This window comes from Enhydra lutris, unplaced genomic scaffold, assembly GCF_002288905.1.
Source record: "Enhydra lutris kenyoni isolate GAN:26980312 unplaced genomic scaffold, ASM228890v2 scaffoldscaffold34, whole genome shotgun sequence".
Lineage (NCBI taxonomy): Eukaryota > Metazoa > Chordata > Mammalia > Carnivora > Mustelidae > Enhydra > Enhydra lutris.
In genome coordinates, this window is record NW_019154118.1 from 21,945,976 (window position 1) to 21,970,354 (window position 24,379).

The 24,379-nt window shown below is 40.7% G+C and overlaps 1 protein-coding gene across 1 annotated transcript; it reads right to left on the minus strand.

Moving 5' to 3' along the window:
• Positions 1-2,718: 2,718 nt before the first annotated feature.
• LOC111153677 (chromosome unknown C11orf88 homolog) lies at positions 2,719-23,966 on the minus strand. Its single transcript, XM_022512831.1, has 5 exons — positions 23,741-23,966; positions 22,582-22,652; positions 5,714-5,776; positions 5,039-5,091; positions 2,719-2,776 (listed from the first exon to the last, which is right to left on the minus strand). The coding sequence occupies exons 1-5, from the start codon at positions 23,964-23,966 to the stop codon at positions 2,719-2,721; spliced, it is 471 nt and encodes a 156-aa protein (XP_022368539.1).
• Positions 23,967-24,379: the final 413 nt, after the last annotated feature.

Below are 24,379 nucleotides of genomic sequence, written 5' to 3' on the forward strand. Positions count from 1 at the left end.
CCAGCTCAGCCCTCAGTGTGGGCTCCCTCTTTGAAATGGCCACAATACTATTTCCATCTGCTTCTTACAGTAAGCTCAATGTTTTCAAATAACCGCAAATAATAAAGTGAGCCTCCTGTCCAAAAGCTGAAGTACTAAGTGGCAGAAGGTGGGTCTGATTTCCTTGCCCACCTCCCTCCCCGCCCCTCCCCCATACCCCGTTGCTATGAATCCCCGCAGAAGCCCTGTCTGACTTCCTGGGTTTGGGGCTCAGCTTGAGCCACTGCAGTTCTCGAGGGGGAGGACTGAATGAATGAATGTAGTTTGGGGCTGGGAAATCTGTTTCCTTATCAGCTGATGATAGAGGGAAGAACAGCTACCCCAGAATGAAGCAGCCTCGGCCGGGTGAGGAGACCTTTACGGCAAGCTGCTTTACAGGACGTCTTTATGTCTAAATTAGAATATCTCACATCCAACATGCACTCCTTCTAGAAACTCCTGGTTCTCAAGACAAAGCAAGGACTGCCATGTGGAGGGAAGCACTTGAGTTGGCATGTGATATTCTGCTTTTCTTCGCTTAAAGTCTATGTAGAATTCCGGCAATTCCTTCATCTAAGTTTCAATTAACTCTTGGTGTTACCTTAAGAGTTTTGTGAAGGTCTGATGGGAGCAGACAGACATGTAAGGGTGCCGAGAGCTGGCTACTAAATGACAATTGAAAAGGATGTATTTCCAATATTACAACACCTATTACAACTTAGGGAAGCTGTCACCTTGGGCCAAAGAACCAAATCGTGTCCTGAATTCTCCCTTTGATACTCTGGCTGTTGAAGCACATTCATTGCCTTTGTTAAGGCATATGGTCAACCTCATGTGCTAATTATAACAGCAGCTCCAATCCTGCACAGGTTCTGGGTCCACACCCTGTTCCGTGTGACTTTGCAATTCTTCTTACTAAAGGGGCTAAGTGTATATCCCCACCCCTTTTTTCTGTATTTGATTATTTCACTTGTTTGGCCAACGGGGTAAGTCAGAGGTATCTGAGCCTACAGTGGAAAAGGCCTCACATGTCCTCACCCGTTCTTTTGCTTCTCTGTCACTGTCTGAGAGGAACATAACTCATACCCCACTGGACCATATACATCCCAAAGAGGAGGACACTTGGAACAGAGCTGCCTCAACCACCAGACACTTGCCCAAGGTGCCGTAGCTTGAAGCAGAGCTGCCTGGCCCAGCCTAGGTCAGCCAAGCCCCCAGCCACACCCCCAGGTGTGTGAGCAGTAATAAATGTTTTAGATCACCTTGTTAGCTGTGGCAGCGAAGCAACCATTATACCTGGTAAAGCAGGTGTCCAGGTGTGGACAGGTGTGCACTGGGGAAGGCTGGGTAGCTTACACAGTCCAGTTTTCCTGGTAAAATTATCTTGGTCCAGGGTCCCATCCTTAATTTGACAAGCCTAAACCCAATTAAGAGACTAATATATTTATACATTGAGAAATATTATCATCAACCAAACTGATGTTTGTATTAGTCTGCTGAGCACACGCTCTGCTTCTGGGCAAGAGATTTCCCACTGAGCATGGAATCAGAACAAAGGGAGTTAGTTATCGGATTTGAAAGGTTAGGCTTTGACAGTCTGCTCTATCCATCTTTACAAAAGACATTTATCCGTCTGGCCGATAACAATATCAGGGTGTCTTTTACTCTTCATAGTGCTGATGGGAGACTGCCAATTTATAATTTTCCAAAAAATTTCCCTTTTCTAGGCCTGACTACTTCCCTCTGTTCAAACATTTTTCTCCAAATAGTGTTGTGGGCAAAACTACGAGTCGTCCACTGATACCTGCTGTCCATTTCTTTTAGCGAGAGTCGAGTGTTACCGAGGCAGATGCTCTTCCATTTAAAGACTGTTCCCCCCTCCCTTGTAATTTGGTTTATCCCTGTGATGCAGTTCTGACCGGTGGGTCACCCACGGCTCTGTGGGCGCTGTGGGTGGGAGCTGCATCCGGTGGGGGTTAGTCCAGCAACATGGGGGCCAAGAGCGCAGTGAACGGTGGTCCTCATTGGAGCTGGGTGCGTCAGTGGAGCCCTGGAGCAGAGCAGACAACCCTGAGTAAGACTGCCGGTTCCACAGCGCAGAACGGACAAACACTTAACCTTCTCCTTCCCGATATATACCAAAGGGAATGACCTTTGAAAGTGAGGGAGGTTGGCAATGGGATTGTGCACATGGGTCTAAGATATAGGAACAGTAAGCCAGCTACTTGCAGAACTAGAAGTAATTAATTTCTAACTTCAGACGTGTTGCAGAAACTGAATAAACCAAATTTTGGAAAATGGATTTTATATAGATTTTTTTTTTGTGTGTGTGTGTTTTCAGGATTTTTTACTAACTGTCTCAAGTTGGGGCATATAAAACCTCTGTTGGGGCATATAAAACCCCCGTTTGATCTGATACTCGTAATATAGATCAAATACAGTAGTTCTGGACATACCCTTTCCATGAAAATAAGATAAATGGGAGTTTCAGGATGGGGAGATGAGAGAGAGGATTGTGTACCCACCAAGTAAAGTAGATGCAAGTGTTCAGTAACTGGTAAAATTCCTAGAAGTCTGCATATTTAACTTTTATTTCTTTGTCTGTTTTAACAAAGTGATCCCAATGGTCCTGAATATTAGAGAAGGTTGTTTCAAAAGTCAGGATCTAAGTGAGCCATCCTCACCCTTGCGTTGATCACATTAGTCCAAGGCTTTGACCTCCTCTTGGTCTTCCTTATCTGACTCTGACATCACTTTCCTGTTGGCAGTAACATGAATCTGTTTTAAGACACAGAGCTCTGTAGTTGTGAAGGCCACGCAGCAGGGAAACAACTTCTGAAAGTCTCCCCAGTGAAGATTTACTGTCTTGGATCCTGACCATGCATCAGATTTTGCAGCCAAGTATAAACGTGCAGGTGGGAAGAATGGTCGTTATGCTGTGAAGTGTGATGTAAAGCGTTCGGGAGAAGACTGCCTACACGCAATGTATTTTGCTCACAAGTCACGCTTGTGATTATCATGGGTGATTGATTTCTTTGGATTACCCACTGGTCCTTCTTTCCTTCTAGTCAGACCTCTTTTAAAATGTAAGTATTCGTGGTAGACATGAATAATACATCAATAAACATTTTGATACCAAAACCTTACTATGAACACACTTTCTATTTCTAGTTCTTTCTGACAAAAGGGGATCTGGATTATCCTAAGAAGATCGTTGGAGGAGGATGGTGTGTATCTCTGTGTGCAGGGGGTGTTGGGCAAATAGGAAAGGTTGGAGGGAGAAAAGAGGGCAAAAGTTAAGTATTTTACAATAGTGTTTAAAATGTTTCAAAAACTTAAAAAGGTTTATCATGTACAGTATAAAAGCATCACCTTCTAGATTAGCTAATACTGAACTACATGATCTTTTGGAACTAAATTTTTTGGTTACCAATATTTTCTGAATTCCTACATGTGTGCTAGGCACTTTGGGTGACTCAGTTTCTCAATGAGCTTGCAATATAGTTGATAGACAAGTGAAAAATACATGAGGGGCATCTGAGTGGCTCAGTTGGTTAAGTGTCTGACTCCTGATTTTGGCTCAGGTCACAATCTCAGGGTGGTGAGACTGAGCCCCACGCCAGGCTCCGTGATGAACATGGAGCCTGCTTAAGATTCTCTCTGTCCTTCTCTACCATTACCCCGCCCCCCTCACTAGTGTGCTTTCTCTCTCTCTCTCAAAAAAAAAAACAAAAAAACATAAAGAGTTAAATAATCTAAGTTAATGAGTTGAGTGATTATAAAATATGGCTACTCGTAGTGTATAGTTATTTGCAGAAAGAATGGTACAGATGGTAACTTTATAAGACGCTCAGAGGAGGAAGATGTCCCAGTGAAATGGAGTGAGATCTAAGGCTTCAGGGCAGAGGAGGGAAAATGGGCAAGTTGAATACAAAAGGAATTAGGCAAACACATATGGAATCGTCCATTCAAGCTGGGAAATCATGTTTTACTCTTAGGCGAATCAATAGAGGTGGTACCAGGAATGTCCTGAGGATTCCTATAAAAATATGCCCAGAAACCTAAGGGCCCAGACTTACTGCTGATACTGTGTAAGTACCAGTTTCACCCATTATTTGAATCAGATAAATGCATCTTTCCATTGGCGAGTTTTGCTCTACTCTTAGAAGCTGGTTCAAATAATCTAAGAAGGAAGAAGTTATACTGCTGAGTATTACGTAGACAACACAGCCAGGAGATTAAATGATCTTTTCATTTCGTTCAAAACTTTTTAAAATTGCTATGGGCTTCTTCATTTTTTAAGAGTATTACTTTGATAACATTAAAGGGAGTCAGCCTCAATGAGATAAGAATCTACATTCTCTTACTCTCTAACTGTTCTTCCCTGAATATAGCATGCAAATATGTATTTGCCAAATTAATGTTGAATTAGCCACATGGACTTTCAGTCATAAAACAAAAGGTGGGAAGATTGTTTTCTTAGAGCTTCTTTAATGATTAACTGGTGATAGGTGGTTTCAGCTCTTCTGGACCGTGGGCCTCCTCCTGCTCTAACATTATTCTGGGGATAATAAGGCTATGAACCCCTCCCTGTGGGGCTCCAGCCCTTGCTACCTGAACCAAGGTTTAACAAGCTTAGGGATGCCTTTGGTGGTATGGGAGCTGGTAATCTAAGAGACCTGCTGAGTTGCTACAGATGAGGGGGCTAAGTGTGGGGAGTGGGGAGGGGAGCTGGGGGGCCAGAATGGGAAGGGCAGGGTAGGGAATGTGTGCAGGGATTCTGGCTTGATCGTCTGTCCTGTCTGACCGTTGTACCCAGGCCTACCGCACAGAGATGCAAATGGGCACACACACTTGAATGTGGATGAGGAGAAGGTTTATTCAAGGGAAGAAATCTGTGAATACAGCAGGAGGGTTTTTAGAAGGCTAGAGGGTAAGAGGCAAAGGGAGTATCAAAAAAAGTGCTTCTCTAAAGGGGGAACTAGAAAGCTAAGAACATTTTTGACAGACGTAAACTTACTTTGCTTTGTGTACTTTGGCCTTTGGCTTATAAGGAAGGGAAACCAGTTCTTTCTAAAAACAAAACAAGACAGAACTCAAAAAGCATAATTTTTACTTCTTGCACTGACTGACATTTCCTTGCTGGGGGAAAAAAAACAAACTTAAGGTCTAATTATCAGAGTTGGTACAGACTAGCTTCTTAAACCTGGAGACACTGGGATTAGAAACGTTCCAGATGAAGGGTATTTAGGGGTTAGTCAGTAGAGCAGGTGTTGGTACATCTATAAGTTTATAGGGTGCTGTTATTTGTTTTACTATTTTTCTGTGTTTCTCTTCATTAAGCATTTGTTTTTGTATGATCTAAGCAAGATCAGTCATTGTAAAACAAAGATGAGCAGTAGCCCATGTGACGGAGGCCCATGTGACTGTCCTACAGCTTTAACATATGGGACGACAAACCTGCTGTCACGGCCACCTCATTTCTCTCCTAGCAGAACTGCACACTCTGGAGAACTCTGATTTCTCAAGGATGACGAGACTGCCTGATGTCTATCCCCTGCCCCCACACCAGTAGATAGAAGGCTCTGGATTATGAGCATTTAGGTTTATGGGGACAATCCATAAAACCTCTGAGAATTTGCCGTAGTCCCCCCGCAACCCCACACAGATTCATCTGAAGGCCTCTCAGTCTCACCGAGATCCTTTCTTCTCTTTGTTTTCTTAGGAGTTGGAGAATCTCATCTCTCCTTTTAGCCTGCTTAAAGGAAAAAAAAAAAAAGTGGGTGAGTTTTTTGACTCAATAATCAAGCTTTTGTCTGCAAAGGATAGTTTTGTTTTTGTTTTTACATTTCCTTTCTGGCATCTTTGGTAGAATTTCAAAATATTTGTTTTCCATGATAGATTTATACTTTCCATTTGTAACACAGTTGCTTCCAGAGGACACTGCTTTATAAAATAATGTGACTTTGATACTCATTGGAAGTGTATTTTTTGGTGCCCATCTGATAATCTAAAAACGTTTATGAAGATTTTACTACTTAAACTATGCTAAGAACTGTATGTACATTATGCCATTATTTTCTTGTAATAACTCAGAAGTTTGACACTACTATGACCCCATTTTACAAAGGAGGACACTAAGGTTAAAAAACTTGCCCACAGTGGCGAACTGTGGTTGATCCCAGCTCTGTTTGACAACAAACCCCAGCCACTGTCCACCCCATAAACCGCCATTAAATAGCGAGGTCAGCAAACTCAAGCAGCAGCCCACAACCCAAGCCCGTGACAAGAAGGCCCTTAGTAGGTCACATGTAGAATCTCATTCATCTCTCCTCTGCCTTCGATTTTGAGACACACACGCTCTCAGGGAAATTTTCCTAAGTGTAAAAAACTAATTTAGTGTAAGATTTATCAATTATATAGACTACAAACGAGAGGCAAATACAGGTACAAAAATTTTTTCAGAAAATCCAGTTATGTTCAGTTTTGGAGACATCGAGGCAGAAAATCGCCGTTGCAACTATTTGAGAACAAAAGAAAAACCTGAAAATCAGATAAATAAAATTTGCAACTTCAAGTGGCCACATAAAATGAAAGCAGCTCTGTTTAGATCAAGGCTAGAAGCGAGAAATAACAGAAGAGACACAGATTTGTCATAGGCAGGTACAAAATCAGTCAGCCATCCATTCAAATGTACTGAGCACTGCACTGCTCTCCTAGGGCAACCGTAAACCGGCTGGCTTAAAACAACAGGTATTTATCGTCTCACAATTCCGGATGCTAGGAGTCCAAAATCAAGGAGTAGGCAGGGCCACGCTCCCCCTGAGACCCGGAGGGGACCCCTCCCTTGCCTTCGCCTAGCCTCTGGTGGTCGCTGGCAATTTGTGTCACTCCGAACTCGGCCTGCACAGGCACTTGCTTTCTCCCTGTGAGGCTGTCTTCCCCTGGCTGTCTCAAAAGGACACCCCACCCTAATCCAGTAAGAATTAACTAATTTAACTAATTCCATCTATAGCAGTTCTATTTCCAAATAAGGTCACAACCAGAGGTACAATGTTTTGGACTTCGATGTATCCTTTTTAAGCGGAGACACATTTCAATCCATAAAGAGCCCCCGGGATGTACCGTGGCTGTGCTAGGGGTTGAACAAGGCATTTCCTGCCTGCAAGGGCACTGCAGAGAATAGTTTCAAATGTGCTACGATGCGGGTCGTCTAGGGTGCGATCAGAGACCTCAAAAGAGACCCTTAATTCAGACTAGGGTGGGGACGTATGTACGGGGAGCCTCAAAGACGTCCCAGAGGAGACAAGCTGGTGCCTGCTAGTGGGAGTCAGCAGATCGCAACAGACACAGCATGGGGATGAGAGTTTTGAGGCAGCGGAAGCAGGTTGTGCAAAGCCCCAGAGGCTGCTGCATGGCCAAGTTGTTCCTCGGGAGGAGTCCTCTGCCCAGACACCTCCAGGAGAAGCTACCAGCCCCGCGAGTGCTCCACAGAGACACTTGGGAGGAGGAGCCCATGCAGGGCACGAGCAATCAGCAGCTGGGGCCGGGGCACCTGTTCCTGGGCTTTGCCTCCTTTTGTTCATGTCACGTGAATCTTGCCTTTAAAACCTGTGACATTTTTAACGTTGGGACAGGATTTCTACTTTTTTACTTGAGTTTTGGGCCTCATATACCACAGTCATTGAAAGAAAAATAATCCAGGGTACTTGTAAACACTAAGTTTCATAATACCCATCTACTTGCTGGGGACCGAATTAAATAATGTCTGTAGGTAAGGACTTAGCGTGTTTTCAATGTAGGTATTCAGAGCTGGTTTCTTTTCCAGCTTTTCCATTAGGCACGTGCTACTCAGCTGCAATTAGCTGTCCCCATACTGTGATTACAGAGGCCTTTATACCTTCACTAAGGTACTGATCTTACTTTCCTTCTTTTATCTCATAGTTGCGACCATGACTGTTTCCGAGTCTGTTCGTCTTTTTAACCTTCCTTAGAGCTAAGCAGTGCCTTGCGGATGACAGTCAATGAATTTTTGTTGAACTGAATTGATTGAGTCATTATGTCTGAATGGAATCATTGCACTAATACACAATTATTAGCCTAAGCAAAAACAAAAAGAAGAAACATGTTTTAGTAAGTGAAATTAAACAATCGATCCATCGATAGTTCTTAAAATCCCTTATGAACAAAACTCCGTGACTATATATATATATATATAGCCATAGGCAAATTAGACACTCATAACACTTCTCATATACACATAGACACGTATTTAGTTACAAGATCTAAAAGAAATTGTAAAATTAAAAATTCATTTGTCTTAAAGAGAGAGAGAATTTATTCTAGGATTGGTCCCGACCAAGTGCATGTTCACGGTAGGAGAGTGCCGCCAGCCAGCACCGAGCTACCAGCATCACGGTGTAGCCTGAGTTCTCATGGCTTGTGTAACCTGGCCAAGGGCTCCAATTGCAGAATTTTATTTTACAAGTGGGGGAAGGAGCCATTGGCTGTGGAGCCTCTACCTGCCTCAGTCTCTTGCTCCCAAACTCCTGCTCCCATCATCCCCTGGTCCTTCCTTTCTTGGTGAAAAATAACTCAAAATAGATGCATTTTTTTCTTTTTTTTCAGGTCCTTTTTTATTTTAATGGACTTCAGTATCAAATCAGTTTTATAATAAAATGCACCAGAAACAAAGCTTTCAAATATGATTTGATTTCTGCTTCTTGGACATGTTTCCTGGGAATGACTAAGAAAATTACTGTAGGCAACAGTGTCATGAGAACAAAAACACGGCCAAGTAGTCTAATAGATCTCTGCCTTGATAGTTAAATAGATTCAGTGGTGAGGGAAAATCCTTACAATTTACCTTAGCAGTAGGGATAAATAATGTACTTGTTAATTTTATAACAACAACAGAATAATCACTTCTAATCACAGTATTTTGGTTGTGTTCAATAATGGAATATTGTATTTATAAGGCATTTTGGTCATAAAATTTATTAATTCTTCAAATGATATAGGGAAATCAGAATTTATAATATTTTAACATAATATTTCCTTATATATTTATAAATTTAATTTATATTATATACTATTCTTGAAAAATATGTTATGAAATAAAAATTGATTCCAAGAAATTAAGATACAATATGTAGATTTACTATCTCATAGGTGGTTAATGAATTGTAGTGTCACATCAAGAATTAAATTGCTTAGTTCTCGCTCTTCGGCTTTTCAGAGCCAAACGACTTGGGGTCACAACATATATTATAGAGCCAAGCATTTGGGTTTGAATCTCAGTTCTGCTGTATGCTTAATGGCAAGTAATACCTTCCCTATCCCCACTGGCTCCTCCTTTCTTCCCTCTAACTGTCATCACTCACCCACAGGTTAGAGGCTTATGATCCAGAGTCAATCAAAAAGCTACTCTCTGAGCCCTGGATTTCTCATTTTTAAAAAAAAAATTTTATTTTTATTTTTTAAAAATATTTTATTTATTTATTCGACAGACAGAGATCACAAGCAGGCAGAGAAGCAGGCAGAGAGATAGGAGGAAGCAGGCTCCCTGCTGAGCAGAGAGCCCGATGTGGGGCTCAATCCCAGGACCCTGGGATCATGACCTGAGCCGAAGGCAGAGACTTTAACCCACTGAGCCACCCAGGCGCCCCTGGATTTCTCATTTTTAAGGAAGGTTGTTGTGAAAACTGGAGATCGTGCCAACACAGCTTAATGTTAAATATTTAATAATGGTAACTATTATTGTTATCAGAGAAAATTTTTCTTCCAACGCTTTCAAAATGTGGGAGAGAGGGAAAAAGAGAAGGATAGGTTGCCTGCCTTCTGCGGACAGGTGCGGAGGATACTGATGACTCCACCTCTGGCCTACAGGTGAGCTGCTGAAGAGATCTGGGTGGAATAAGAGGGGAGACGAGGAGGGGAGACGAGGGGGGATGCCCAAGAGATTATCTGCCCTTGATTATGCAATGCAAATGCCTCTGCCCACAAATTCCCCAGCGCATTATAGACATTCTCCCTAGGTAATCTTCAGTTATTAAAGAGACACTTAAATAATTAAAAAACACTAGACTTTAAAAGAAAGGTCCTTTCTTCACAAGACCTAGTTCTCCTATGAAAAATCTATTTTTTTCTTTGGCTTATTACTGTAATATTTTGAGTAAAACATTAACCAGAAATAGCATATGTGTCTATTCCTCTGATTACTTATCTACATTACCAAAAGAAATTTTCTCTGGACTACCACAGCACAAGCAGAACTATCAAATTTAATCCTAAAACTATCTTAGAAGAGTATTGGAGTGATTTCAAAACCAATTCTTTGCCTAGACACCTGGCAACCATCCCAAAACTCAGAGAATCTAGAAATTCTTGGAACTAATTTGGTATAGTAGTTAAGCACCTTGGTCCATTGTCAGATACACCCAGACTCAGTCTTTACTATATTTTAGCTACGTGCCTTTGAAAAAGCCACTTCTATGTTTCAACCTCAGCTTCCTCAGGTTTTAACAGGGGTAGTTACGGTCCTCCTCAGAGTTGTTCTGACGATTAAATAAGAATGGGAGTAAAGGGGGCGCCTGGGTGGCTCAGTGGGTTAGGCCGCTGCCTTCGGCTCAGGTCATGATCTCAGGGTCCTGGGATTGAGCCCCGCGTTGGGCTCTCTGCTCAGCAGGGAGCCTGCTTCCTCCTCTCTCTCTGCCTGCCTCTCTGCCTGCCTCTCTGCCTGCTTGTGATCTCTCTCTGTCAAATAAATAAATAAAATCTTTAAAAAAAAAAAAAGAATGGGAGTAAAGGACTTACAGTGTATGGGCTATGTAGTTAGTTCTCAAAATATTATTATTATATAACAAGAGGAGCAGATAATCTAAAAGAAAAAAACCATGAAGAAAATAGACTAAAAAATACTAGAGGAAATACATTAGTTCACATGGAAATTTAAAGAAATTCTTTTTTCTTTCCATTGAATATAAATGCAATATATGGTCATGGCACAAACACCAGAAAATGAAAAAAAAACCACATAAAAATAAATATTTAGGGGCACCTGAGTGGCTCAGTGGGTTGGGTCTCTGCCTTTGGCTCAGGTCATGGTCTCAGGGTCCTGGGATCGAGCCCCGCATCGGGCTCTCTGCTTAGCGGGGAGCCTGCTTCCTCCTATCTCTCTGCCTGCTTCTCTGCCTGCCTTGTGATCTCTCTTTCTCTGTCAAATAAATAAATAAATAAGATCTTTAAAAAATAATAATATTTAAACACATCCATTCTGAATCTAAATCTTTTTTTAAATCTAAATCTTAATACAAGTTTATAATTTTAAAACCTATAGAAAGTTCAGAAGAACATTAAAGGAGCTCCAAAATAAGCAACCTAAGAATTTAAATTCATGCACCAAAGGGAGAAAGGCAGCTAGATAAGCAGCAGGCTAACTTAATGATCATAACACAAAAAGCGTGCTGAGTGCTGGAAAGAAGATAACAGTCCAATTAAAAATAGAGTCACGGAAATAGGAATGAGCTGAAAGATGCTTAATGATGATGATAAGCCTCGCTTGCCTGGGACAAGATGTGTGTTTTGGGGAAAAGGAATATAAAGGGTGAGATAGTTGGGTAGCATCATATTGAAGAGTTTGACATAAAGATGACTCTGCTTAAACCTGATTTAGTAGAAAACAGGAACTATGTTTCTGGCCACAATATGCTTTAGAAATTAAAAAACCAAATGTCTTAAGAAGACCGCATACACTTGGAAATTAAAAAGCATACTTCTGAATAATTCTTGGGACAAATTAGAAATCAAAGTAGCAGTTTAGAAATACTTAGAAATGAAATAATAATGAAAATACTATATAGTTTGTGAGATGCACCTAAAATAGTATTTTGAGGGATATTTATAGCTGTAAATACTTATAGTAGAATATAGTAGAAAAGAAGGAGAATGGAAAATTGAGAAACAAACTGAAAAGTCAAGGGAGGTAGAAGGAAGATAAGAACTAATTCAATATTGAAGGAAAAAGTAATAAAAAATCAATAACTAGTGCCACAGAGGCCAAAAATATGATGGAGAATAACAAAGCCAAACATTGGTTTTTTGAAGACTATTAAAATAGATAATGCTTTGGCATAATTATTAAGAAAAAATACAAATGATTAGAAATGAAAAGGAGTAATAACTACAGCTGTGGCAGGATTAAAAAGATGATTAAAAACACTGAATCCAGGGCATCTAGGTGGCTCAGTTGGTTAAGCAACTGCCTTCGACTCAGGTCATGATCCTGGAGTGCCAGGATCTAGTCCCACATCGGGCTCCCTGCTCGGCAAGGAGTCTGCTTCTCCCTCTGACCTCTTTCCTCTCATGCTCTCTCTCTTTCTCATCCTCTCTTTCTCTCTCTCAAATAAATAAAATCTTTTAAAAAAAAAAAAACCACTGAATCCTTTATGCCAATACATTTGGAAATATAGATGAAATGGACAATTTGCTGGGGAAAAATAGCAAACTGATTTAAGAAATAACAAACAGGCTCATCCACCTAAAACACAAAAGCAAAACAAACAAGCAAACCAAACCCTTATTCAGGTTAGGAACTACCTATTCAGGTTAGGGTCCTATTCGTCACTTTAATTTTAATGGTGACTCTAGTTTTAGCCGCCACGTAGCTCGTCAGTGGGGTTTGCCTTGGACTGAATCGGGTCTGAACTACGCTGCTCTTCGCCACGTCTGCTAGTGCCGTAGCTTCAGTAAATCAGCTTCCATACGAGACTTCTTTTCTAGATTTCTAGGAACTCTTGCAAAGGGTCTGTATAGGTGAAAACAGTCCTTTTCCAGTGGATTTTTGATAGGGTTCTGGTTGGGAATCACTCATCCAGACCTTCATCATGATTTGCATAGAGTGAGGAGTTACGATAAATTTAAATTTATTTACCTGCAAGGGTTCACCAATTCTGCCCACACATTTTGGCTCCATAGTTGAAATTTCAAAATATATTTTCAGTGATATATATATATATATATATATATTTTAATTTAAATTTAAATTTTTTATTTTTCCAGGTGATAAATAAATATAGGATTACAGGGAAATATTAGGAAAGTCTCCTTCCTTAACACTATGGGCAAGCCAGTCTTGATTGTGTCTTTCATTCAGGATGTGGAAATCTGGGGGACCGTGCCTTTTGTGATCCATTCATCATCTTTTAATGATAGTCTACAACATTCCAAAATCTATTTCATTATCCTTTTACCTCTTTATCAAAGCATTTTGTTTAATACTGAAGCTTACTTTATACCTGCAGCCATTTTATCTTTCAATTATGGGTTAAAAGAAAACAGAAAGAGAGCAGAGAAGATAGACTTTCACTGAGTAACTGCTGGATAACAGGCCTTATGTGGGGAATCACTCACTGAGTCCTCATGACACAGGGAAATGGGTATTATTATTATTATCACCACCTTACATATGGAAAGAACCCAACCACATTAAAGCAACCATTTCTCTCAGGGTCACTTAACTAACTAGTAAGTGGCAGGACCAAATATTCAGACTCATTCTCAGTACTGTTTGACTCCGTATCCCATGCTGCTTTGGCTATACTCCTTCAAACACATCCTAGAAATTATGGGAATACACAGAGCGGAGAGCTTGAGGTCAGCTTTGACCAAAGTTTATTTTACGGTATCAAGTAGCACTTTGCGAAAAGTATGTTGAAGGGTAAAAAATAGTTGAATTATAGTAGTACTTTTTTTTTTTTTCAAGTAGGTTCCATGTTCATGGAGCCCAATGTGGGGCCTGAGCTCACAACGCTGAGATCAAGGCCTCAGCTGAGACCAAGAGCCAGATGGTTAACTGACTGAGCCAGTTGGGTGTTCCCAGTAGTAGTACCTTTAAACTGATGAGTTTTCTAAGGTCTTATTTAATATAAACTAAATAGGATAGGATTTTTTGACTAAAAGTTAACTATTAAATAGGAATTACATTCCAGATTCAGACTATCATCTAGGCAGAGCCAAGGCTCTATGGTTTAACAGCGGTTAAGAACATTATCTGATTTCTTTTTTCTCGAGGCTCTTAAATTTAATTTTTAATTCTATGCCTATGATTGGGAGTCTGATGGGAGCACGAGGGACTTTCAGTTCTTAGTCCCACAGATGTACTCCCCAGCAGGTTCTGTTCCTCTTCCTCGTTACAAGTGCCAACTCGAGGAAGGTGAGAATTCTCATAGGTTTTAGGTAAAACTCTGTATCATCAATAAAAAGTCTCACATCTGGGCTTGATTCCAAACGGCAGAATGGACCTGCTAGCGCCGGTTTTGATAATGCTTCGACGATGAATTTCCTCCATAACTTTACTCCCATTCCCTGTGCCTATTAATTGAATTCTGCTACACAGATGCTACAGTTTCCATAGAGTAAATTTATACCTACGATATAGTAAGATACAGAACGGTTGGACCTCGAATGATCTACTATCCACCTTAAAAGATAGCCTGAGTAATCCGTGAAAAGGCTTTCTCCAGCATGAGTTTTCTGAGGCAAACCTAAGAGCAGCAATCTGCGAGAGTGGATGGCGGACGTCGGAGCATTATTGATTAGAGCGAGAATGCTGACTGGCAGGAAAAAGATGCGTATTTAAGCACCTTTCCATACCTCCTGGAAATTGCTTGATCCTGGCTCAAGTCCCAGCTCTGACATTTATAATTTTCATTTAAAAATGACAGCTTACTAAAATGAGAAAAACATATCAGTCATTACATAAGAGGGAGCCAATACAATTTTCCTTAAACGTAGGTTTCAATAAAATGTTAACTCATCTGTTGTGAAGAATAAAAAATATTTTTTCTCAGTTCTGTACACATCTTTTAATGGAAACCAATAATAATTACCTGAAGAGTGCTGCTCTTGTTTTGAAACATTCACACAAAATAAATGCATGAAAGTAAAAGTGATTTTTAAATGGACGACTGTGGCTTTAAAAGGCACTTATTTTTTAAAAAGCAGTAAATGAGATTTGAATTTTAAGATTGAGAAAAATGGGAGCACAAAATGAACGTTATACTTTACAGTTCAATAGAGTATATACGATTGAAAGATATATTATTATGATTTGGTCTAATTACCAAGGCTTGTCTTCCACACAAACAAATAACTACTGAATTTTCAAGGTTTTCATCATATTGATGCATGTAGATAAGATGAAGGGGTTAATAGCACTGACCTGCTCCTTTCAGGTGTGTCTTTCCTGTCCTGCCCATTAGGCTGTAAGAAGGTGGGGGTGGGGGACTCCCCATCAGAAAATGCCCAAATCTCCTCTCCAGCCCTACTTCCCCGAATTTCAGGCCTTATGGCTCTATTCATCTCTGAGGCACCTCAAACTCCTTAAGTCTCAGCTGAGTTTTTAACCCTCTGCTCTCCAACAAACCAAAACAAGACACCAATGCAATCCCGACCTTGATCTACCCGGCGTCCCTGTGTCAGACACTGGCACCTGTTGTACGATCCAGAGTTCTGGGAGTCACCTTTGACAGATCGCTCGGCCTCATCTTTCATATCCAAGATATAGTTCAAGTCTTAGTTGTTTTACTTCCTAATTCTCTCTCTAACCCACCTTCTCCTAATCCAAGCTCGCCATCACCACCCTAGCTGGATGACAGCAGTGGCCTCCACTCTCGTTTGCCCCCTTCTGCTCTGGCCACTTCCAATCCATTCTCCGCTCCATCATACATATTTTAGTGGGAACTATTCTCCATATTATAGTCTCCTGACCTTCCCAAGTAAATCTGATATGGTGAACCCCCAATGTAAAACCCTTCAGTGGCTTCTTATTGTTCTTACCATGGTCTAAGCTTTGCATTATGTCACTGGCCATTCGGCTGCTGAAATGCCCTTTGGCTTTTGAAGCTTAGGATCTTCACAAAGTTGCCTCTGCTGTCCGGAATGCTCGCCCATTGCCCCCTCCACTCCTTCTCCTGGCCTCACTAATGCCCGCTGCCCCTTCAGATCTCAGTTTGTCTTTGCAGAAATCCTTCCTGTTCCCTTGATTGGACCAATGTTGCCCTATTAAATGTTGTCTTAATTCTTTCTTGTCCTTTATAACAAAAGTTTCAAGGTTTAGATATACTATCCTAAATAACAGGTAAATTTTTTTCTAATAAATTACTGAATTACTGTAACAAGGAAAATATACCTTTATTTGTTTATCTAATAGAATCAACTGTTTGTAAATTGATTTTTTTTTTTTTTTTTTGGAGAGAGAGGAGAGGGCTCATGTGAGTGGGAGGGACAGAGGGAGAGAGAGAATACCAAGCAGGCTCCATGCTCAGCATGGAGCCTGAGGTGGGGCTCGATCTCATGACCCTGAGATCCTGACCTGAGCCGAAATCAAGAGTCAGACACTTAATCAACTGAGCCAAGTTGATTTTTGAGCATTTTTTTGGCTTGGCCAAGAAAGATTACCATAGGTCAATTTTTATCTTATATATTAATGGTTTTAAAATAGTTTCCTGGGTATAGCAGTAGGGGAATAACACAACTGTTTAGCAATGTGATTGTTGGGGAGAAAGGTTTATGTTTCCAGGACTTTGCTTTCTTTTTTATAGCCAAGCCTCTCTCTGGACAAAATTCTAGTATATGAAAAATTGTCTTATCCCCTGTGTTCAGTATCTTTCTTGTTTTATCTGGTATCCTAGATATTCTGGGATAGTGGTCCTGCCTTGTTTTCCACCCCGACCCTGTATTCTAATTCCCATGACAAGGTCTGTTGAACCTTCACACCCTGACTTTACATTTCTCTTTGTTGCCTTTCCCTGGTATCAGTTCCTTCAGAGAACATACAATGCTCACTGACTATGACTTTTTTCTGTGACCCGTAGACCGTATTTCCACTATGGTCTTGTCATTTATTTTGAAATATATGTCATCCTTTTGGACTTCATTCTGCATTCAATGGTTTCATTTAATCATGTTTTACAAGGAGATTATTAGTATGGGTTCTTGACCAGTTGTATCTTAGAGTTTAAAATGTTTTTATTCTGTTCTTAAGGTGAATGTATATAGAAGATAAAGTACATAGATCTCTGTAAAAAAAAGAGGAAAAGATGCTTTGGGGACTTGGTCCTGTCCAACTCTGGGGCTGGGTCTGTCTTGGGCAATGAATTCACCTCTATGATCCCAAGTCTCATCTACTTGATCCCTTTCCCCAAGAACGTTTTCATGCACTTAGAAGTTACAGAGAAGATTGAGGGGAACCTCATCTGCCAACTGAAAATGTTTCCTGAGTTGGAATTATGTTTGAAAACAAGGAGTACTATTGATAACATAAAAGAGTAATTCATATTTATGTAATCTAATTATCATTTGCTACCAAAATATTTGCTTGTTACTGTGAATTCCACACTCTATTTTTATATTCTTCCACTTGAATTCTTTGACAAATTAGGAACAACAGGAATTTAAATGACTATCTTTTGTTGGTGAAGGAGAAACCTACTGTTTCCTAATGGTATTTACTTTATGGAGGAAAAGGAACTTTGCTTATACTGCATTAGAACATAGCAAAGCTTAAAAAAAAAATGCTAGATAACAGTGTTACTGAGAAAATCTAGGTTTGTCTGGGAAGCTAATTCTGATCAATTTGACACCAAAGAGGATTTTATTTTATCTGAGCATCCCGGCAATGACACTAAGGAAATTTCCTATACCTTTGGTTTGGCTCTATGAAACTGACTTACAATGAGTCTGGGTATCCCTCTTATTACTTTGAAAGTGTAGGATAATGGAGAATAACATTAAAGTTTTCCAGTTTCCTTTTGTTTCATAAATCAGTAACTAAAATTATTGTGAAGGGGGCGCCTGGGTGGCTCAGTGGGTTAAAGCCTCTGCCTTCGGCTAGAGTCATGATCCCAGGGTCCTGGGATCAAACCCACATCAGGCTCTCTGCTCAGCGGGGAGCCTGCTTCCTCCTCTCTCTCTGCCTGCCTCTCTGCCTACTTGTGATTTCTGTCTGCTAAATAAATTAAAAAAAAAAAAATCTTGTGAAGCTTCTTAGATTCTCCTTAGAGAATCTTCTCATAGCACGATTTGCTTCTGGTTCATGGAAGTTCCATATAGCAAGCTCACTTTTGAGGAAGACTTACACTGTGGTCAATCTAGGTTGCCCAGGTTGTGTGATAGGATGGACTAAAACCCCATTCCCAACAAGGAGTATATCAGTGCTGTTTTTCTGTAGATTGCATAATTTCTTGTAAAAATCCTTAGCTTGTATGCACTCATGTCAGAACTTTGATTCCAGATGGCTATTTCCAATATGCCATCTATATATATGCCTTAAAATACTACTCTGATCTCTTCTTCCTTCTCCCAGCCAATGAATTATTTATAATTCTTTTCATAAAGAGATAATCATCTAAAGAGCTTTCTCAAAGGTGGCAAAACTAAAAAGTAAATTAGTTTTATGATTTCAAAAAATCAGCTGACTATTCATTTATTATAATGTTTTCAGACTACTTTAGACTCTCAAAGGAAGAATAATAGTCCAGGATAGTGCTATAAGGTTTCCTTTATGGACAGAGTAAGCCATTTAATCTTGACAGACTCAACTGTTTTTGATTTTCTGCCATGGATATCCATCAAAGAAATAGTAGTTGTGATTAATAGCATTTTGTCCACTAACCAAAAGCATTTACAGTGTATACCTGGAATATATTCCAAAACGGAGGATAACATTACAGCTTTAAAAAGTTCAACAACCCAAAAAAAATCAATATCAGTTGGAAGAAAAAGCTTTTATGAAGATACTTCTAAGACACATGGAAAATAAATTTTTAGATTTTTTGTTAGTTTTAAGAAAAAGTAGAAGAAAAACCTTCAGGAGAAGGTTTTTTTCCCCCATTTTAAGATGAACAGCATTCTAGGTATTTACTTATCAATGTCTATGTTCAAAATATGTAGAAGATTCTCTGAAATTGAATAGAGCATTGTAAATTTTTTATTAGCTAAAAAGAACCTACCACCGCCACTTATTTTCTGCCATCAAGCTAAAAATTCTAGAATGGTGAGGGCAGCAGGGCAGGTAGAGTGCTACACACCTAGAAAAACAGTGGTATCCAAATACAGACTCTATGTTTTCATAACAAAGTCACAGAGTTCCTCTCTGCACATAGAGACCCATGAGACAAAAGCAAAACTGAGAAGAGAGGTGATGGGCTAACGTGCTCCTCAAGCAGACTTGCAAACAGATTAGCTCCGAGGAGAATTCTTGCAAAAATTATCAACCTAGAAAAATGTGCCAGATGGATACATGTAGGAAAGGCAAAGCAAAATGAAAATATCATTGTATAGAGCATATGTTTGCTCGTTGATTCATTCAATTATGCATTTATTTATTCAGTCCACAAATACGTACAAAATTCCAATAACCAGAAAGGCACTGGGCTTAAGCAATAAAAAATGATCTCCAGCCTCCTAGAGGGGAAGAGAATTTACATTTGTTGAAGGCAAACTGTGGCCAGGGGCTGTGTGTAACTTAGTCAACTCTGTCAAAGTTTTTTTTACATTCCTCCTTTCATGTCTGGGGAAGCTGAACCTCACAGAGTTAGAGAGGTTGTTCGAGGTCATGCAGATAGCAAGTGGCAGAGTTGAGACCTCCAGACTCGCTTTGTCTCCGTAGCCCACTACCCCACAGTGTCCGTCATCTGGCAGGAAAGCCAGAAACACGCATAGTGGCCCATAACACAGGCCAGAGACGGGGACGACCCCAACGAGGGAGACGGAGGGGACCACTGGAGGAGCGCGCAGGAGGAAGCTGTTCATCCTGCTGGCCTCCAACTTGCCACTCCTGGTCCAGAGAAGCTGGCACTGGAGCTGGGCCTTGGAGACAAATGCGGAGGAGAGTTTTAGGTACAGACACGCAAGTGCATTGCAGGTTGAGGAAACAGCTACGGTCTCACGTGGCTGGAAACCGTGTTTCACTTGCTTTATTTGTACTACAGTTTTGAATTTTAGGTTATTTGGCAGCAGACCCGGACAGTGCCGCGGCCAGCAATCATTGTAATACAATGAGTCTCACAGGCTTTGGAGTTAGAATAGAGGCTTTGAATCTCGGCTCTGCCACCTGCCACTTGGGGGAACTGGAAAATCATGTAAGCCTGGTTTGATTAAATGGGGAGAATCAGCAGGAGGCTATTCTAAGGAGAAAATGAATTGATATATACGTAAAGTGCTTAGGTGAGTTTATAGCACAAGGTTTACACTCACTAAATGGGCTGTTGCGAATTCTACATCACAGTGATACGAGAGTATCTCTAGCAGCGTTCAGTTACTGCGGATTCTCTTGCGTTTTGTACCACGGTGCGTCTGAACAGCACTCTGCTATGTAGTACTGACTGAGCTCTCCTCGGTACTCACAAGGCACACCTTTGGCAATATTCTCTCTCTTTCCTGCCGGCTTGCTGCTTTTTGGGTTTCCTCTACTCTCAACAGACAGAATCTTCTTTACCGCATTGCAGGACCCACTTGACCTAATGTACAATTTGGCAGATATCACAGAATAACGTGTACACTGAGGTTCAGCAAAGACTATTTTACCCACTCATCACTTCGACTGCACATAGAGGGAGGATCCAGTGTGCCCTCGCCTAGTGGTTGAGAACCAGTGGTACAGAGTGGGCTACACTGGGGTTGGGGGAAGGGTGGCAGGAGAAGTCAGCCAGGTTACGGTCAGAATGGAAAGGAACCTAAATACCATGCTGGGGGATTTGGTCTTGATCCTGTAGAACTGGAGAGCCAGGGGAAAAATGAAAGTGGATGGACAGACGGAATGGTCCCCACACCCCACCCTGCCATTCCTATGTTAAAGCCCTAAATCCCATGTGTAACTGTATTCTGAGATAGGGCCTTTAGGGGGGTAATTAAGGTTAAATGAGGTCACAAAGGTGGGGCTCTAATATAATAGGACTAGTGTCCTTATAAGAGGAGGAAGAGACACTAGAGTTTTCTCCCTGCGCCATGTGAAGACCCAGCGAGAAGCCGGCCATCAACAGGCTAGGAAGAGAGGATCAGAAACCAGCTATGATGGCATCGTGATCGCGGACTCTCAGCACTCAGAACCGGAAGAACATAAAATTCTGTTGTTCATGCTAACCAGGCTGTGGTATTTCACGACTGCGGCCCGAGCACCCTAATGCAGAAGGAGTCAGAAATGACTGGACTTGGGTGTTAGGAAGCTAACTTGTGCACTGTGGGCACTGCTGTGCATAATCTTTGTTCAACTCAATATATTCTTTGAAATTCAGCTCCTTTGGGAAGATTTCTTGATTCCTTAAGTTTCATTTTGATGTTCTTCAATGTGTTTCCATAGTAGTGTGACCATATACATCTGTCGTAATAAAGTATCATAATTCTTGACTTCAATTGACTGTCTCTCCCACCAGACTATAAACTCTTTGAGATCAAGGACCGCATGTTATCTTTGCATTCCCAGCATCTAGTATGGTACTTGGCACTTGGTACTTCTCAATCAATATCTATAGAATTAAGTAATTAATATAGAAGAACCCGGGGCAAGGAAGCCAGTTCTAATAGGCCATTAGCAGAACAGCCACTTGTAACTCACATCATTTTAATTGTTTGACAAAACATGATAAGAATTGACAATAGTGTCTTTAGTTTTTTATTTCTAATCTCTTCCAAAAATGGAATGATTTTTACATCACTAAAAATTCGTTTCCATCCTACCCATTAAGTCCCAGTATAAATACATAGTTCCCAATATCCTCAAGAATGAAGCAAATGCTATTTAAAATTACTTCATTTGTTTGGAGGAATCACCAATAGTCTGTAAAGTGAATTAATGTGATCGGCAAACACAAATGCATTGTTCCGTAATCTATGTAGAATTCCCGACAAGTCTTTCTGAGTTTGCCAGAATATCCAATGATTAAAGACATTAGGCCTAACTGAATCTTCTATCTTTGCTTTTATAGTATAAGAACAGTTATAGGGATGGAACTTACCCATTAACCAAACAAAGTGTTCCTATAAATCACTGAATGAACTGCAGAGTTAAGTCTGTGTCTATGTCATGAAAAGCAAACAAGGGCTGTTGCCAAAAAGAGATGTGTTCAGTTGATTTGATGATACTAATTTGTTGAATTTCAGCCTTTAGTCAAAATGGTCCTAGGTGACAGGCTCATTCCTCCGATCTTTTAATATTGACCTAGTAAGATGGTCAGTCCTTTTGATTTTTCCAGTTATTACAATGTTCTTAGAACACTGTATATGGTTTGGGGCTTTACTGGATGGAAGGTGTGTGAATTCATTTCCCCCCATTTTCCTCTGATTCTCTTATTCCTGTATATCCTTGGGGTGAGAATAGCCAAAATTTAATACAATTTTTTAACCCTCAATTAAAATTCAAATAAAAGTTCTCTAACAGCTCAAGCTGATGTACCAGAAGTAGAAATATTTTACATATATGTGTTTAAAAATAATAACTGGGATTATTTAGAAAATAATGATGAATTTCTAATGAAAATCAGATTACCTTCTGAAATATTAGCCTACCTTTTGGAGATACTTTTTTTTCTCCTCAGATTCCTCAATCTTTCTGGTTTCAGCAGTGACATCTATAGTCTCTAAAAGAAATAAAATGGAATTCAATCTGAAATAATGTTGTCATGATGTTATAATAATGTTGATATAAACTTGGATAAATGTTAAAAGGTAACAGAGTAGCAAGGGAAACACAAATATGTACTGTCCTGAAATTTTACAAACCAGATTCTTAAATAATTGGAGACTAAAGTAATTAGCTGTGGCCAAAGGGAACCTCTAATCTCCTTAGGAGAGGAGTAAGGCTGAGTCCAGAGACAAGAAGAGGTCTCTGGAGAGAACATATTTGCAGTAAAAGAGTTTCCAATTTCTACAGTTCTATTCAACATGTTAGGGGGATTTCGACATTCACCTCTGGATAAGTAGGATGGTCTCTGAGATAGGGTTTTGGTATGCAATTCAGAAAGTTATACCAATGTGTAAAGAGGACTCCTTATACTTATTACCTATTTTCTGGAGGATCTAGGAATCAAGATGTTGAAATGCATGAGACTTGGTACTTACTGTTTTTCTCAAGACTAAAAGGCTGGAAGTAAATTTTCTTTAAAAAAAAAATACAAAAGGGAAGTGAAGAAATTATTGGAAAGACCATAGAATTAAAGATATTTAAGCTTTCTAAAAAAGAGAGAGTTATCTGAGCCTCCTATACCTATAAAAATTGCATAATAACAGTTTCTGTATCTTTGGGTTACTGAGGTTTTACAGGTTTGGGAACTTGGTTCCTAATATTGATTCTGCTTTCAACTTTCTCTGAGGCTTTCATGCTTGAACTTGATTATGTAAACAACCACCCTTAACATCCTTTCAGTCAACATATAACATTTCCCCTAGATGCTTCTCTAAGTGTTTAGCCAAATGGATGCCATAACCTAGGGGTTACTTTCAGATGTGGTTTTAGATGTAACAAGTATACCACTGATGCTTTCCGGGTGGAAGAACTGCTGAAAATTTTAAAAAAAACTGCTTGTATAGGTTTTTAAAGTATTTGGAATGAAAGATTTCTATTTTAGAAGCAGGTTTAGCGGTTACTTGTGGGAGCGGCTCTGGTATCTTCCAGAGGTTGGTTATTGCTGATGGAGGCAGGAACCAGCGGCCGAAGGCAGCTACTCACCCTGTGGACGGCGCCTAGAGGGCCGGGCCACTGGCAGGCGCTGACTGCTACCTCGGGGCAGCACGAGCTGCGATTCGTTAGGAGGGTACAGGGACGCGGCGATCCAGAACTGCTTGGCCAAGGTGGAGTCCTGTTCTGAAGATCCGGTGAACACCAGTAGTCCCTGGGGGCAAATTTCAACGGACTCCCGGTGGCTGGGAAGCCTTCCGCAGGCCCTCGTTTCCATGGCAACTGGGGACGCTTCTCTGCGTTCCCTCGCTCTTCTCCCAGCCCCGCCCTGCAAAGAACCGTCCCGTTGGCAACCACCACCGCCAGAAGCCCTTCGATTCCAGGAGAGATGCTGGGGTCCAGCGCGTGCCTGCGGGCTATCTGAAGCCCCCTTCTGCGGTCTCACAGGCTTCGGGACCCATCCAAGCCTCGGAGACGAGATAGGAACTGTCAAAACATCAGGTTTGGGGTGGTTCTTGTCCTGTTGGGAGTTAGTAGGGGGCACTTGAGCTCACAGCATCTCAGTCAGCCTTCATCCTCTCCCCCAACCCGGCTTCCTTACCCCCAAATATATCTAAATAAAGCTTTTCAACCCTTAGTCCTACCACCCCAACCCACCTCTCCTTCCACACCAGACTGCCACAGCTCAGC

Coding starts and splice junctions, on each gene's coding strand:
- LOC111153677 (XM_022512831.1), bottom strand. CDS start 23,966: ATGGAAACGAGGGCCTGCGGAAGGCTTCCCAGCCACCGGGAGTCCGTT. Junction 22,653..23,740: donor CTCTAGGCGCCGTCCACAGG/GTGAGTAGCTGC, acceptor TATTTCTTTTAG/AGACTATAGATGTCACTGCT. Junction 5,092..5,713: donor AAAGAGAAGAAAGGATCTCG/GTGAGACTGAGA, acceptor TTTTGTTTTTAG/AAAGAACTGGTTTCCCTTCC.